Below are 15650 nucleotides of genomic sequence, written 5' to 3'. Positions count from 1 at the left end.
AGCGAGAGAGGGAACACAAGCAGGGGGAGTGGGAGAGGGAGAAGCAGGCTTCCTGCAGAGCAGAGAGCCCGATGTGGGGCTCAATCCCAGGACCCTGGGATCATGACCTGAGCAGAAGGCAGGCGCTTAATGACTGAGCCACCCAGGTGCCCCATTGATGTAACCTATTACTGATTTTTTTTTTAAACATTCTGGATGGTAATTCTTTGTCAGTCATATGAATTGTAAGTATCTTCACCCAGTCTGTCCTGTGTTTATATTGTCTTTTAATGGACAGAATTTTGCATTTTAATATAATCAAATTTATTAACAGATAACAATGAACAGAAAATCCCACCCCCCCCCCAAAAAACACACACAAAAAAACAGACACAAGAAAACAGCAAACAAGATGGCATATTTTAATCTAACTCTATCAATAATCACTTTAGATGTGAATAGTCTAAACATACCACTTAAAAGATAGAGGTTAGGAAGCAAGACCCAACTATATGCTGTGTACTAGAAATTCACTTTAAATATAGAGTATTCAATAGGTTTCTACTTCTAGAAAAGTAGAGAAAAATTTACCATAAAAACACTAATCAAAAGGAAGCTGGAATGTTTATATTAATTTCACATAAAGTAGACTTCAGAACAAGAACAGATCAGGGATAAAGAGGGACATAATATGTTGGTAAAAGGGTCATTTCTCCAAGAAGATATAGTGATCTTGAACATACATGTAACTAACAGTAGAGCTTCAAAATATATGAAGCAAAACTAAAAGATCTAAGGGAGAAATAGAAAAATTCACAATTTTAATGGAAACTTCAACACTCTTCTTTCAGTAATTGGTAGAACAGATAAGCAGAAAATCTGTAAGGATTCAGATATCTGAATAGCACTATCAACCAACTTGACCTAACTGAATTGACACTTATTGAACACTCTACTCCACAGCAGCAGAATATACATTTTTCTCAGATGCACATGGACCATTAACCAAAATAGAACATATTCTGGGCCACAAAACAAACCTTAACACATTGAAAATAATATAAATCATACAAAATATCTATCTTCTTAGATCATAATGGAATCAGAGAACAGTATCTAGAAAGTCTGAAGATATGTGGAAGCTGAACTGCACTCCTCTAAATCACCTATGGGCCAAAGGGGAAGTCTTTGAACAAAATGAAAATTAAAATACAACATATTGAAATTTGTAGAATGATGCTAAAGCTGTGTTTTGAGGGAAATTTATAGCATGAAATGTACATATTACAAAAGAAGAAATATCTAAAATCAGTAACATAAGCTCTCACCTTAAAAGAAAGAAGAGCGAATTAAACCTAAAGCAAACAGAAGGAAAGAATTAAAGAACCAAAAACTGGTTCTTTGAAAGATCAATAAATGTGATAAACAACTAACCAGACTGACAGCTTTATGGCCACAGATTTGATAACTTAGATGAAATGAACTGCTTCCTCGAAAGACACAAACTTCCAAAACTCACTCAAGGGAAAATAGATAACCTGAAAGACATCTAATTTGTAGTTAAAAACTTTTTTTTTTAAAGATTTTATTTATTTATTTGACAGAGAGAGAGATAGCAAGAGCAGGAACACAAGCAGGGGGAGTGGGAGAAGGAGAAGCAGGCTTCCCACGGAGCAAGGAGCCCGATGCGGGGCTCAATCCCAGGACCCTGGGATCAGGACCTGAGCCTAAGGCAGATGCTTAACAACTGAGCCACCCAGGCGCCCCTGTAGTTAAAAACTTTCTAATTAATAGAACTCCAGGCTGAGATTAACTCACTGATAAATTTTACCAAACACATAAGGAAGAAATAATAGAATTCTGCACAATCTATTCCAGAAAATAGAAGAAGGAATATTTCCTAGCTTATTTTATAAAACCAGCATTGCCTTAATACCAAAATCAGACAAAGATGTTATGGGAAAAGAAAATTACTGATATCAATATTCCTCATGAACATAGATACATAATTCCTCAACAAAATATCAGCAATTCAAATCCAGTAATACATAAAAAGGATAACTGGGTAGGGGGCACCTGGGTGGCTCAGTCAGTTAAGCATCTGACTTTGGCTCAGGTCCTGATCTCAGGGTCCTAGCATTGAGCCCAACATCTGGCTCCGTGTTTAGCAGGGAGTCTGTTTCTCCCTCTCCCTCTGCCTCTCCCCTCACTCGTTCTCTCTCTCACAAATAAATAAATAAAATCTTTTTTTTTTTTTAAAGCATAATACATCATAACCAAATGAATGCAAGTTTGGGTCAACATTCAGAAATAAACGCAATACATCATATTAACAGACCAAATAGGAAAAACCATATGATCATCTCAATAAATGCTGAAAAAGCATTTGACAAAATTCAACATTCATTCATGATAAAAACTTTCAGCAAACAAAGAATAGAGGGGGACTTCCTTAACCTAATAATGTGCAGATAACACTAAACTTAATAGTGACAGATTGAGTGAAGACTGGGAACAAGACAAGGATGTCCTCTCTCACCATTCCTGTGACATAATAAATATATATTTGGTCTCTGCCCTCAGTTCCTGACACAGAGCTCCTAAAACCCTTGTAATTTCCTGAGTGATAGGAATGTCTTTTGTTTTATTTATATTTATTTATTCATTTATGCAAAAATTCAGATTTTATTTTTACTTATTCTTACATTGGTGGGAGCTGATGTCAGGAACTTACAGGCAAACAATAACTTTTGTTAGCTGAACAAAAAGAAACACAATGTGGCATTATCATTAGGCAAGACTTGCTTTTTTACATTTCACACATGAATGCAATATTATCCTTTCTTGAACAAAATGCCCAGATTACTAAAGAAACCATCTTTGGAGGAAGTGTTTAATAAGCATATTCTCTTAATGGGAGAGTTCATTGCCTCTTCTTAGAAGAAGGCTGTGTATGTAGTTATCTGTCAAATGTATCTGTGCAGCTCACCAACATCTTATTGGGAACATCAATATTTCCATACCACAGTTCCCGAAATGACTTTATTTATTTATTTATTTTTTAAAGATTTTATTTATTTCAGACAGAGAGAGAGAGCACAAGCTGGGGGAGTGACAGGCAGAGGGAGAAGCAGGCTCTTCACTGAGCAGGGCAGGGAGCCTGATGCCTGAGGCAGGGCTCGATCCCAGGACCCTGGGATCTTGACCTGAGCTGAAGACAGACCCTTAACCTAATGAGCCACCCAGGCGTCCCACCAAAATGACTTTAAAGTCCCAAAATTCTGTGTCTCCTTTGGCTTGTTTCTCTCTTGATTCCACGCAGGCTTTATTAATGGTTCACTTTATATCATCATCTCCATCTTCATAAATTTTCTTTAGAACATTCATCAATCCCTCACTAGGATGTATTTCAGTGCTGTGGGAGGGCTTTTCTTTCTCTCTGCATTCTTTTTTCAACCTGAGTCAGGTAGTCCCACCATGTGTTTTCTGCTTTCTTTCTATATAAGAACTGTATCTGTCTTGATTTTTTTTTGAACTGCCTTCCACGGAGATAGGTTTCAAGAGATTGTTCACAACCATGGCGTGACTCTTCCCATTTAGATTCTTTACCAAAGGATCATATGAGCTCTCTGTGAAGTGCACCTGCACGTTCTCAGTGGGGACTTGATGAACTCCACTTAAGGTGATGTAGATTTTCACAAATTTATCTGCTGATCCCATCCGTAATTACTGATTTTCACTGTCTATCCCATTGTGATGGGAGCAAGCACAGTACCTGGCTTTTCACTGTCAAGAAGTTCTGCTGTTCCCTGTGATTTCTGCTGCATCTTGGTCTTGATTTCTGTCTCCATCTTGGATTTGTCAGCTGTAAGGGCATCATGTACTCTTTTTCTAGAGGCCTTTTCCAGCAGCACCTTCACCTCCTCTGGATCTTTCTGTAGCTCTTCCAAAGCTGAAGCCGCAGTCAGGCTGGGTCGGGCAAGGCCAGAGCTGCAGCGGGGCAGGGGAGAGAACAGGAAACGGTGCAGGGAGCCTGCTCACTCAGAGGCAGAGCCCGCCCCCTGTGCACACACCCGACCCTGAGTCAGATGTGACCGCCTCCTCATGCGGCGCCTCCCAACTGTGTTTTGTTTTCATGCGGTGACTCTTGGCGGGCCCCTGGATAGCTTCAGGGTGGGAACTGGTCACCAGAAAGATTCAGCCATGATTAGAAGTTTGGAACTTTCAGCCCTACCCACCCATCCTCCAGGAAGGGGAGGAGGCTAGAGATTGAGTTAATAATTCTGTTTACATGATGAAGCCGCCATAAAAATCCCTAAACTAGGGGGTTCAGAGAGCTTCCAGGTTGGTGAATGCATCTGTGAGCAGGGGACCGTCGAGCACCCCAATCTCCGTGGGGGCAGAAGCTCCTGTGCTCTGGACTCTTCCAGACTTTGCCCTGGTTACTTCTTTATCTGGTTGCTCGTTTGTATCCTTTATAATATCCTTTGTAATAAACCTGTTACTAGTTAGTAAAGTATTTCCCTGAGTTCCATTAACTGTTGCAGCAAATTATTGTAGTTGAAGAGGGGGTCTTGGGAACCCCTGATTTGTAGGCAAGTTGGACAGAAGTGTAGGTAACCTCCTAGCTCTGTGTCGTTAGTGTCAAAATTGAGCTAAATTGCAGGACACTAAGTTGGTATCTGCAGAGAATTGGAGAATTTCTTGCTGTGAAAAACCCACACATTTGGTGTCACAAGTGTTGTGAGTAGAAACAGATCCTATTAATTGGCATCAGAGGAGTGGGATTTGCTAAAACAGCCATGGCTCGCAGAAACTTACGGCTTGGGAAGAGAAAGTAAGGAAGGGCAGGGAATAAGGAACCTTTGATCCCTGGACGGCCACCTAGTCCCTCATGGTCTGAAACTGCAGCTGGGCTGAGATCAGCCATGGATAGAATTTAGAAATGGGGGTAGACCTGATTCTCAAGGAGCTGGCTCATTAGATATATAAAGAAATGCAAAAATAATGAGAAGCAGGCTAAATATACACTCCCTTGGTTATTATCTGTAACAGCCAAAGTGAAAGTCGAAGAAACTGGTGGGTTGGACTTGGATGCTGGACCACTAGCTTCAGCCACTAGCCTCAAAGCTGCCTGCAAAGAGGAAAATTATGCTCTAAGGCCTCCGTTTCCCATGAAGGTTGTCAAGATGGGGGTGGGGGTAGGGAACAAAACTGAGAAACTACTGAAAGCAGGAGTATAGTGTGAAGGAGTTGTCTTATTTTGTAGATTGGTATCATCGGCTCCCTGAAGAACTTTTACTGAAGTGGGTTGTAAGAGTAATTGATTTGGGGGCTGTGTCTCTGGTTTTGAATGCTGCAGAATGGAAGAGCATGTTTGGGTTGATATAGGACCTGCAGCTCACCATGGAATAATCACAGATGGATGATACACGATCCAGGAATGCACAGGAGATTATTCAGGTGTTTAGATTCAGCCCACCTATGTACTGCTGCAGCACCACATGCCCACTCACCTCAACAGAGTGCCCCAAAAGTGCCCCAGGCCTGGTGGACGGGATAGGAAACACTGGAAAGTGTGTTTATCCTGAGAAGATGAACTGCCCAACTTCCCCTATAAATGCCGAGTGGAACACTGCAGATGAAGCAGCGGATGAGCTTCCTATACAAGCCATGTGGGACTGGCTTTGTGGCTTTATGATGACCAGGATATTCACCTGTTGAATAAACCCATTACCCTTGACATACGACAAGATGCTCCTTGACACAGCAGCCCAGCGCACCGGGAATCCAAAACCTGTGGGTGGAGTTTTAACAGGGCCTAAAATTAGGTTAGGAGCATATGCAGATGCAGCAGTTGATGGAATTAAATGAAAGCTGGGATGAAAATTGATGATGGTTCTGAGATGAATGGCCAGTATCCTGTTTGAAAGACTGCCGTGTTAAGACTGTCAGATGGAGGGCGCCTGGGTGGCTCAGTCATTAAGCATCTGCCTTCGGCTCAGGTCATGATCCCAGGGTCCTGGGATCGAGCCCCGCATCGCAGCGGGCTCCCTGCTCTGCAGGAAGCCTGCTTCTCCCTCTCCCACTCCCCCTGCTTGTGTTCCCTCTCTCCCTGTGTCTCTCTCTGTCAAATAAATAAAATCTTAAAAAAAGAAAGAAAGAAAACCAGTATGTATGTTCTAAGAAGCCAAATATGCTCACTTGCTGTACCTTAAAAAAAAAAAGACCGTCAGATGGAGAGACTGATAGAAGAGGATCATCTCTCAATGGGCTCAACTGCATGCTGTTTTCTAGCGGTGATGCAAGAATTGAACACTGGTTAAAAGCCCCCGTGTTTGGGTTTTTACAGACTCATGGGCAGTAGCCGGTGGCCTGGCCATAGGGCCACGGTAGATGGGCAAGAGAAAACTGGACTAGTAAGGGGATGCCTGAATAGGGCGTGGCCATGTGGAAATCACTCTGGGAATTTAAGGGGCACATTAAAGCAGGGCATGTCGATCCCCACTGGAAGGACTCCCTTCCGGATTTAGAAGGTGATTGACACCACGAATTAGACCTTTTGGGGCACTCCGTTGAGGTGAGTGGGTATGTGGTGCTGCAGCAGTACATAGGTGGGCTGGATCTAAACATCTTCCTCTTGTGCGCTCTGAGACACACAATGCCATAAGAGAGAGACTGCAGATGGCTCTGGGAAAGATGCCCGGGGGAAGGCTGTGCACATAGATGGTGTGTGGACTACATTGGACCAATGCTGGTAGCCCCAGGGGACTATAAATAGGTCCTAACCAGAATAGACACTTATGCTGGGCTGGGCTTTGCATATTTTTTTTTTTTTTTAAGATTTTATTTATTTATTTGAGAGAGAGAATGAGATAGAGAGAGCACATGAGAGGAGGGACGGTCAGAGGGAGAAGCAGACTCCCCGCTGAGCAGGGAGCCCGATGCGGGACTCGATCCAGGGACTCCAGGATCATGACCTGAGCCGAAGGCAGTCGCCCAACCAACTGAGCCACCCAGGCGCCCTGGGCTTTGCATATTTGATAGTAGATCCAAATGCTAAAAATACTATTAAAGGTTTGGTACAGAAGACACTGTACCAATTTGCACCACTGAGGAACATTTCTTCAGACCAAGGGATGCACTTTATGGTCCATAGTGTCCAACAGGGAGGCAAAGAGATATCACGTCGAATAAAGGAATCATGCCATATATCATCCTCAGAGTAACTGTCCAATAGAGAATTGGAATAGGTAGTTGCAACATTTGCTGCCTAAAAGCAGGGGAGATAAAATCATGAGGGGCTGGTTTACATGCCTTTCTGAGCGTGTGCTCACACTCAGTGTTAGGAGGAGCTAAGGGGAGCCCCTTGGATGGGTCCTCCAACTCTCTTGGGGACCTGGGGAAGGGGGTGGGGGAGGATGCTGGTGTGACTACATGGTTCCCCATGTCACCATGTTTTCTTTCTTCCTATCTGATGCAGTGGTCCCAGGACCAGTGATGCAGCTGTGGGCACCAGGAGCAGGGATTAACGACACCTTTACAACTTTATGCCAGAAATCTTAAGGGCCTGATAGGGTGGACTGTGCCTGGACCACATCTGGCAAAACTGGGGTTAATGGTGGATACTGCTTGCTGCCTCGTGGTCAAGACAGCCACTATTTCTGCCCCTGTGTCACCCTTCTCTGTAGGAATGGGAGTGGACTGACAGAGAGGAACTTGCTAAACTAGTATTGCTGTCAGCAACCTGGACCAGCTCAGTGGCCGGAACCTGCTGTGCTTTCCAAAGGTGGAAATGTTTGGGTAAACATATATGGAGAGAAAGAGAAATAATGGTTGAGGATAAAGGAATGAATAAGTGGGTTATGCAATAAGAGGAATCTAACGTATAGTAATACCTTGAGAGAGGCTCAGAGCAAGAGAATACTGTTATCTTTCAGCACAGTTATATCAGATGCCTGGAAAGGGTAAATCTATGTGTTTGTTGAGAGAACCCCTGCTTTTATGATCTGAAAGGATTTCAATCTAAAATGGAACCAGAGGATATGACATGAAGATCCTCACACATGTGCTCTCAGAACAGAACCAAGATTCTGATTTTCATTAAATGCCTGATTTACAGAAGACCGGGACGTATCTCCTGATCAATGAACATCCAATGAACAAAGAACCTCTCCTCATCCTCAAGCCAATGAACTTTGTGCTTGGACTCCAGCTGGGTTTCCCCCTCTTTGCACTCCTTTCCCATAAATACAGCCAACCCCAAGCAGTCAATGGACTTGCCTGTCGCTTGCTACAGCGTGCGTTTCCCGAATTGCAACTCATCTGCTATTCCCAAATAAACTCAATTTCCAGTGATGTGAACTTGCCTTATTTTACCTCCTTTATTTAGGTTGACACCAACAAGGGCAAATGGCAGACTGGAAACCTGAGTGGGCATTGCTCTGGAGACATTCTGCTCATACGACATGATGGTGAGCTAGACCAACTGTTAATGACTAAGTGGGCCTCTAGTGATGTTCCATATCTCTTAAGTCCTATTTTTCAGGCTATATCTATTACAAAGGATATCACTTGGGAAGAAATTTCTGAGAATTGTTGGGACTTCAAACTGTGTGGTGTACAGCTCCCAACTGACAGATGGTTGTGTAACTAAATCCTGATGATCAAATTCTTAGAAATGTCCCTGGTTATAATTGACAATATATAATGGCCGCATACACAAATACATATCACCCTTGCTTTTGTGGATAGAAAGCTATTAAGCAAAACAGGGAAATACAATGGGACCTGAAGGGATTAAAGTAGTGGACATGATGTGGTGAGTTCGAGTTCCCTCAGAGAATGGCCACACCCTGAGACAAGGAAGGCTGTGGGAGGCCTTGTGGCATAGTCAGACTAAATTACATCTCGGTGTGGCTACCTCTCATCTAACTCCAGTATAGGAGACCCATCATTTTTGGGTATAAAACTTGTTTCCTAACTGCACTTGGGCCATTAGTATACAATGGCAACAGCATGAGTGGTGGATTAAACAATACTGGCCCACAAGACAGAAAAGGGACTTACGAGAGCACTTAGCCAGTCTAGATATCTTGGGACAAATGGATTTTGCTTTTAATAAAGAGTGATATTCAGAGAAAAAGATTCATTAACTAGACTAGGCAGATTAGAGGGAGTTCTCTTCAGGAGGAAGGCAAATGATGGGAGTCAGCCTGGAAGGATAACAAGGCTTTAGCAGAGTGAATCAGGCTGACTTAACAAATAATGCTGGATAATGCTAGCACCCAGCACAGGGAAAGGACTTGCACCCTGGCCCAATAGAGTCTCTTGACTATTTTAACACAGGTTAAAGGAAGTTAAAGTGGCCATGGGGTAACAGCCTTCAGTCCTAGCTTTGAGGCTCAAGGGGCACACCAATGGGAATCTTATGGAAGATTATGGAATCTTATGGCAAACTCATGGAAGTTCCCTGGAAGCACTTATCCACCCCAAGATAGGTAGAAATAAATTGTATCTTGTAGTATAGGTAGTAGAGATAGAAACTATTTTAAATACCACTTGTGGAATGGAAACCAGTCTCAGTAAGCCTGGGAGATGAGGTGGGATCATTGGCTTTGTCCCCAGTTAACTTGGAACCCAGAAATAACCCAATAGCCAATTGTAACAAGGCCCATTCTTAATAATATCTGGTATTTGGGCAAAGGTAGCTTCTGTTGGGAAGGCAAAGCAAACACCTCTGTCATTCTTACTGATTTGTTCTGTAATGAAAGCGAATTGTACCATGATCATACTGTGATATACTGATGTTGGTAAAATTCACCTTCCTCATGCAAATAAGTCTTGTGGTAATACTGATATCAATGGTCAAATGTATTGGGGGATTGAATTAAATCCTCCTCAGGATATAATACCTATGGAAAATGATTGGCCTGAGGAAGACCTGGATCTAGCTAACCATTAGCTGATTTCTATGCTAAATAGTAATGTACAAACTTACTGTAAGGTACAAATAGCAGTAGATTAAGGGGGAAAATGGGTAGTCAAATTAGTACAAAAATATAAAATGTATGTAATGGCTCTCTAGAACATGTTAGTTTCTTTTCTTCTATCCCTAATCTGTACTGGCTTTTCTAAATGTTAGGTGTATCATGTTGGTACTATTGCTGTGTCTGTTCTATAAATGCTACACCATTTGTGAATGCTCTGACAGGTATGATCATTTTGCTGTAAGGAATCTATGACCAGAACACCTATTCAGTATACTGGAAGTCCTGGCCAATGTAATAAGGCAAGAAAATAAAAGTTTTCCAGATTGGGAAGGAAGGCATAAAACTGTCTTTGTTTGACAATGACATAATTATCTGTGTAAAGATCCTAAAGGATCTCCAAAAATATTCCTAGAACTAATAAGTAAGTTTAGCAAGTTTGTAGGATACAAGGCCAATATACAAAAGTCAAACATATTTCCATATAACAGCAATTGACAATTGGAATTTGAAATTTAAAAAATATGATTTATAATAGTCCCCCACCCCTCACCCCCCACTTAAGTATTTAAGTATACATATAACAAAGTATGGGCAGGATCTGTATACTGAAAACTATGAAACACTAATAAAAGGAATCAGCAAAGATGTAAATAAATGGAGAGATGTACTGTGTTCATGGGTTGGAAAATTCAATATTGTATGGATGTCAGTTCTCCCCAGTTTGAGTTATAGAGTCAGTGTATCCTCAATCAAAATCACAGCAGGCCTTTTAAATTTTTTTGATAGAAAATGGCAAGTGGATTCTAAAATTTATACAGAAAAGAAAAGGAACTGAAAGGAACTAAAAAAAGAACACTAGTTGGAGAAACTACACTATTGAATTTCAAGACTTATTAGGAAACTACAGTCATCAAGATGGTGTGGTATTAGAAAAAGGGTGGACACATAGGCCCGCGGTGCCAATAGAGAGCCCAGAAATAAACCCACACAAATATTATCAACTGAGTTTTGACAAAGATGCAAAGAAAATTCAATGCAGAAAGAACAGTCTTTTCAACCACAAAAAAACAAACTTCAACACATACCTCATACTTACACAAAAAGTAATGGCCCATAAGCTTAAATTGAAATAGTGAAGTGACAAAATATCTAGAAGAAAACACAGGAGAGGGGCACCTGGGTGGCTCAGTCAGTTGGGCACTTGCCTTTGGCTTGGGTCTTGATCCCAGAGTCCTGGGATTGAGCCCCGCATTGTACTCCCTGCTTGGCAGGGAGTCTGCTCTCCCTCTGCCCCTCCCCCCTGCTCGTGCATTCACTCTCTCTCTTTTAAATAAATAAATAAATAAAATCTTAAAAACAACAACAACAAAAAACACAGGAGAAAATCTGTGTCAACCTTGGGTTTGGTGATCAGATTTCAGATACTACATCAAAAATGTAATCCATGGGGTGCCTGGATGGCTCAGTCAGTGAAGTATGCCACTTTTGATCTTCGGGTTGTGGGTTTGAGCCCCACGTTGGGTGTAGAGATTACTTAAAAGAAAACGCAATCCATAAAAGAAAAAAGTTGATAAAGTGGACCACATCAAAATTTAAAAACTTTGCTCTGTGACAGATATGTTAAGAGAATAAATAGACAAACCACAGGCTAGGAGAAAATATTTGCAGATTGCATATCTGATAATGGACTTGTATCCAGAATACATAAAGAATCTTTAAAACTGAATAAGAAAACAAATGACCCAATTTAAAAATGGGCAAAAGATTTAAAAAGACACTTTGGCAAATAAGATATATGGATGGCAAGTAAACATATGAAAAGATGGTCAACATTTGTCATTAGAGAAATGCAAATTAAAATACAATGAGGTACCACTGTTCACCTCCCAGAATTGCTTAACATCAACACCACCACCACCAAATGTGATGGAGCAGAAGGAACTCTCATTGCAGGGGAAGTACAAAAAGGTATTCTATAGTCACTTTGGAAGACAGTTTGGCAGTTTCTAATCATGAGAAAACATCAGACAAACCCAAACTGAAGGACATTCTATAAAGTAACTGATTAGCACCCTTCAAAACTACCAAGGAAAAAATAAGGAAAGAAAAAAAAATAAGGACAGAAATTGTCACAGATCAGAGAAGACTAAAGGGTCATTCATGACCCTTTAGTATCTTGGTTTGGATCCTGGACCAGTAAAAGGACATTAGGGAAAAACTGGTGCAATCTGAATAAAGTCTATAGCTTAATTAGTATTTCAACAATGTTAATTTCTTACTTTTAACTAATGAATCATGAGTATGTAAGATATTAAAATAAGGGAGGCCAGGGCGCCTGGGTGGCTCAGTTGGTTAAACGACTGTCTTAGGCTCAGGTCATGATCCTGGAGTCCAGGGATCGAGTCCCACACTGGGCTCCCTGCTCAGCAGGGAGTCTGCTTCTCCCTCTCCCGCTCCCCCCTCTTGTGCTCTCTCTCTCTCTCTCACTCTCTCTCTCAAATAAATAAATAAAATCTTTAAAAAAAATAAAATAAGGGAGGCTGAGTGAAGGATATCAAAACTTTTGTGCTACCTTTGCAACTTTTCTGTAATTCTATTTTTTTTTTTTAAAGATTTTATTTATTTGACAGAGAGAGATACAGCGAGAGAGGGAACACAAGCAGGGGGAGTGGGAGAGGGAGAAGCAGGCTTCCCGCTGAGCAGGGAGCCCGATGTTGGGCTCGATCCCAGGACCCTGGGATCATGACCTGAGCTGAAGGCAGATGCTTAACAACTGAGCCACCCAGGCGCCCCTTTTCTGTAATTCTAAAATTGTCCTAAAGTAAATACTTTACTGAGAAAGGAAACCCCACAGTCCTTTAAAGTGGCTAATATTAAGGTGACTGACAATCCCAAGTTAAGGTAAATACGTGAAACAATGGAAGTCTCAAGCATTGCAGGTGGGATCGTAAATTACTTCCATCATTTTAGAAATGTTTTAGCAGTATTAACTAAAACTATACATATTTCTGTCTTATGATTTAGCAATTCTACTTCTAGGTATATACTCAAGAGAAATGAGTGCATATGTCTGTAAAAAGACATGTATAAGAACATTTGTAGTAACTTTATTCAGAATTGCTGAAAACTTGAAACAACCCTTAAATTAGAAAGAACCAAGAGAATGGACAAATTTAAGTGTATTCATATAGTGGAATACTACATGGCAAAATAATTTTTTTATTTTTTAGAGAGAGATTGAGAGAACGTGAGCAGGAGGGAGGGGCAGAGAGAATCCCAAGCAGGCTCCACAGCTCGGAGCCTGATGCCAGGCTTGATCTCACAACCCTGAGATCATGACATGAGCTGTAATCAAGAGTCGGACACCTAACCAACTAAGCCACAGGCACCCCATACATGGCAAAATTTTAAAAAGAAACCAAACTACCAACTAGCAACAACAAGGATACATCTCAAAAACATGACATTGATTAAAAGAAGTCAGACATAAAATGACTAAATAGGCAGCTTAATAGACTAATTGATGGGGATAAGTCACAAGTTAAATAGTGAATATCTCTATAGACTAATTGACGGGGATAAGTCATAAGTTAAATAGTGAATAAATCTAGAGATATCCTGTATCACAAGATATATTACCTATCTCCCAGAATGTTAACTGAGATCCAAGCAGTAAGGATAACCGGGGGCGGGGGGGGGGAGGGGTGTGAAGTCTTCTGGGGTGCTGAGAATGTTCTGTATCTTCTGGGATGGCAACATGAGTCTACCCATATGTAACACTTCTTCGGGCTGTACACTTAAGATCAGTACACTTTACATAGTTTACCATATGTATCTTATGATGTAAGAAAATGTGAAATAAAGAAGAATAAAAACTATAGTGGGGAACAAAAGAAACTTAAGTGGTTTCCTATTGCTTTTAAAGTCCAAAATCATTATTATAGCTTATAAGTCAGAGTGATCTGCTTCCTACCTACTTCTCCAGCTGTTCTCTGTTCCCAAGCTCCAGCCAAACTATTCTTCCTATCACGGGGCTTAGGCATGCACCATTCCTACCTTCCACTGGGAGAATTCTCTCCTCCCCACTTCACTTAGCTAACCTTAATTATTCTGCAGGTCACATCCTGAATTTCCTCAGGGAAGCATATCCTGATCCTCAAGCTTAGATTAGGTGTCTGATTATATGGTGTGCTTCTACTTTATAGTACTTACTTCACTGTAATTATTTTTCAAGCTTCAGAAGGTTAGGTAGTAGGTCCGTCTTGTTTGTTTGTTTTATCTTCAGATGTCCGGTACATAGTACATACTCATTTAATATTTACTGGATGCTAATTTTGAAAGTGAGCCTTGGATTACTCATTTAACAAATGAGTAGTCCAAGGCCACAGAGTATGATCTGAGACTCAATCAACAAACCCTGTTGACTCTATCTCCAAGGGATATCTTCAAACTGTGTACTCTCTCCATCTGTCTATTGCAGGAGCCTTCTACCTGGTCTTTCTGCTTCCATTCTTTATTCATTATCCACTGGATTATTACAGATAATAATGCCCTAATGTCTATTCTCCCAATAGCAGCCAGATTAATCCTTTTTAACATGAAAAGAGATTGCACTTCTCCCTTGCTCAAAACTTTCCAATGGCTTCTCTGAATTTAGAATATAATGAAACTCCTTATTTTGGTTTATGAAGCCCTATGTGCTATGACTATCTGACTCCGTCTGGAGCACCCTCACCCCCCCAACTCTAGCCTAGACTTGTATTCTCCTAACTCCTCTAATGTCCTAAGGTCCTAGACACTTTCACATTAGCTGTTCCCTCTGTCTGGAACATTCTTCCTTTTGGTCTTCCTATGACTGGTTCCTTCTGGTTGTTCAGTTCAGATGTCCCCTCCTCAAAAAGATTTCCACGACCATTCAGTCTAAAGTAGCTATATAGTTACTCTCACTTGCCCTATTTCAGTTTTCAGGATAATACTTATTGTTCCCGATTTATTTTGATCATCTGCCTCATCTAATGAGAGCAAGAGTGTGCCCTTATCGTCTGTTTAGCTCTGTATCTTTGATACCTAGAACAATGTTTAGCAGCACATAGTAGGTGCTCAGTAGTTAAATATTTGAGATTTGATGAATGCATGAATACCTCAGTGCCTGAGCTCTTTGTACCTTCCCAGCTATTGGTAACCATAGGCTCATTGAATCCAGTTTCTCCATAGACCTCTTAGAGCTGTGCTGTCCAGTACAGTAACCACTAGCCATATGTAGCTATTTAAATATAAAATTAAATTAAATTTAAATTCAGTTTCTCCAGGGGTGCCTGGGTAGCTCAGTCGGTTGAGCGGCCGACTCTTGGTTTCTGCTCAGGTCATGATCTCAGGGTCCCAGGATGGAACCCCACCTTGGGCTCTGAGCTGAGTGCAGAGTCAGCTTGAGACTCTTTCTCCCTCTTGATCTGCCCCTCCACCCCTCTCTCTCTCTCATAAATAAATAAATAAATAAATAAATCTTTAAAATAAAATTCAGTTCCTTAGCCACATGTGGCTGGCTGCTCCTATATTGGACAACACAGATAATAATTTTTTTTAAAAGATTTTATTTATTTATGTGACACAGAGAGACACAGCGAGAGAGGGAACACAAGCAGGGGGAGTGGGAGAGGGAGAAGCAGGCTTCCCGCCGAG

General features: G+C 41.2%; 1 protein-coding gene and 1 pseudogene across 1 annotated transcript in view; one reads left to right on the top strand and one right to left on the bottom strand.

Moving 5' to 3' along the window:
- VAMP1 (vesicle associated membrane protein 1) overlaps window positions 1-9461 on the top strand; it is a 69273-nt gene extending 59812 nt beyond the window's left edge. Inside the window, exon 5 of the mRNA XM_032390935.1 lies at window positions 7463-9461. Coding sequence (XP_032246826.1) covers window positions 7463-7545 — 83 coding nt within the window. The 3' untranslated portion in view covers window positions 7546-9461. The remainder of the gene's footprint in view (window positions 1-7462) is intronic.
- Window positions 2710-3932, bottom strand: LOC116623517 (annotated as a pseudogene).
- Window positions 9462-15650: the final 6189 nt, after the last annotated feature.

The sequence above is a fragment of the Phoca vitulina genome, unplaced genomic scaffold, assembly GCF_004348235.1.
Source record: "Phoca vitulina isolate PV1807 unplaced genomic scaffold, GSC_HSeal_1.0 scaffold59, whole genome shotgun sequence".
NCBI classification, from domain to species: domain Eukaryota; kingdom Metazoa; phylum Chordata; class Mammalia; order Carnivora; family Phocidae; genus Phoca; species Phoca vitulina.
This window is presented reverse-complemented; position numbering and strand designations above follow the sequence as displayed.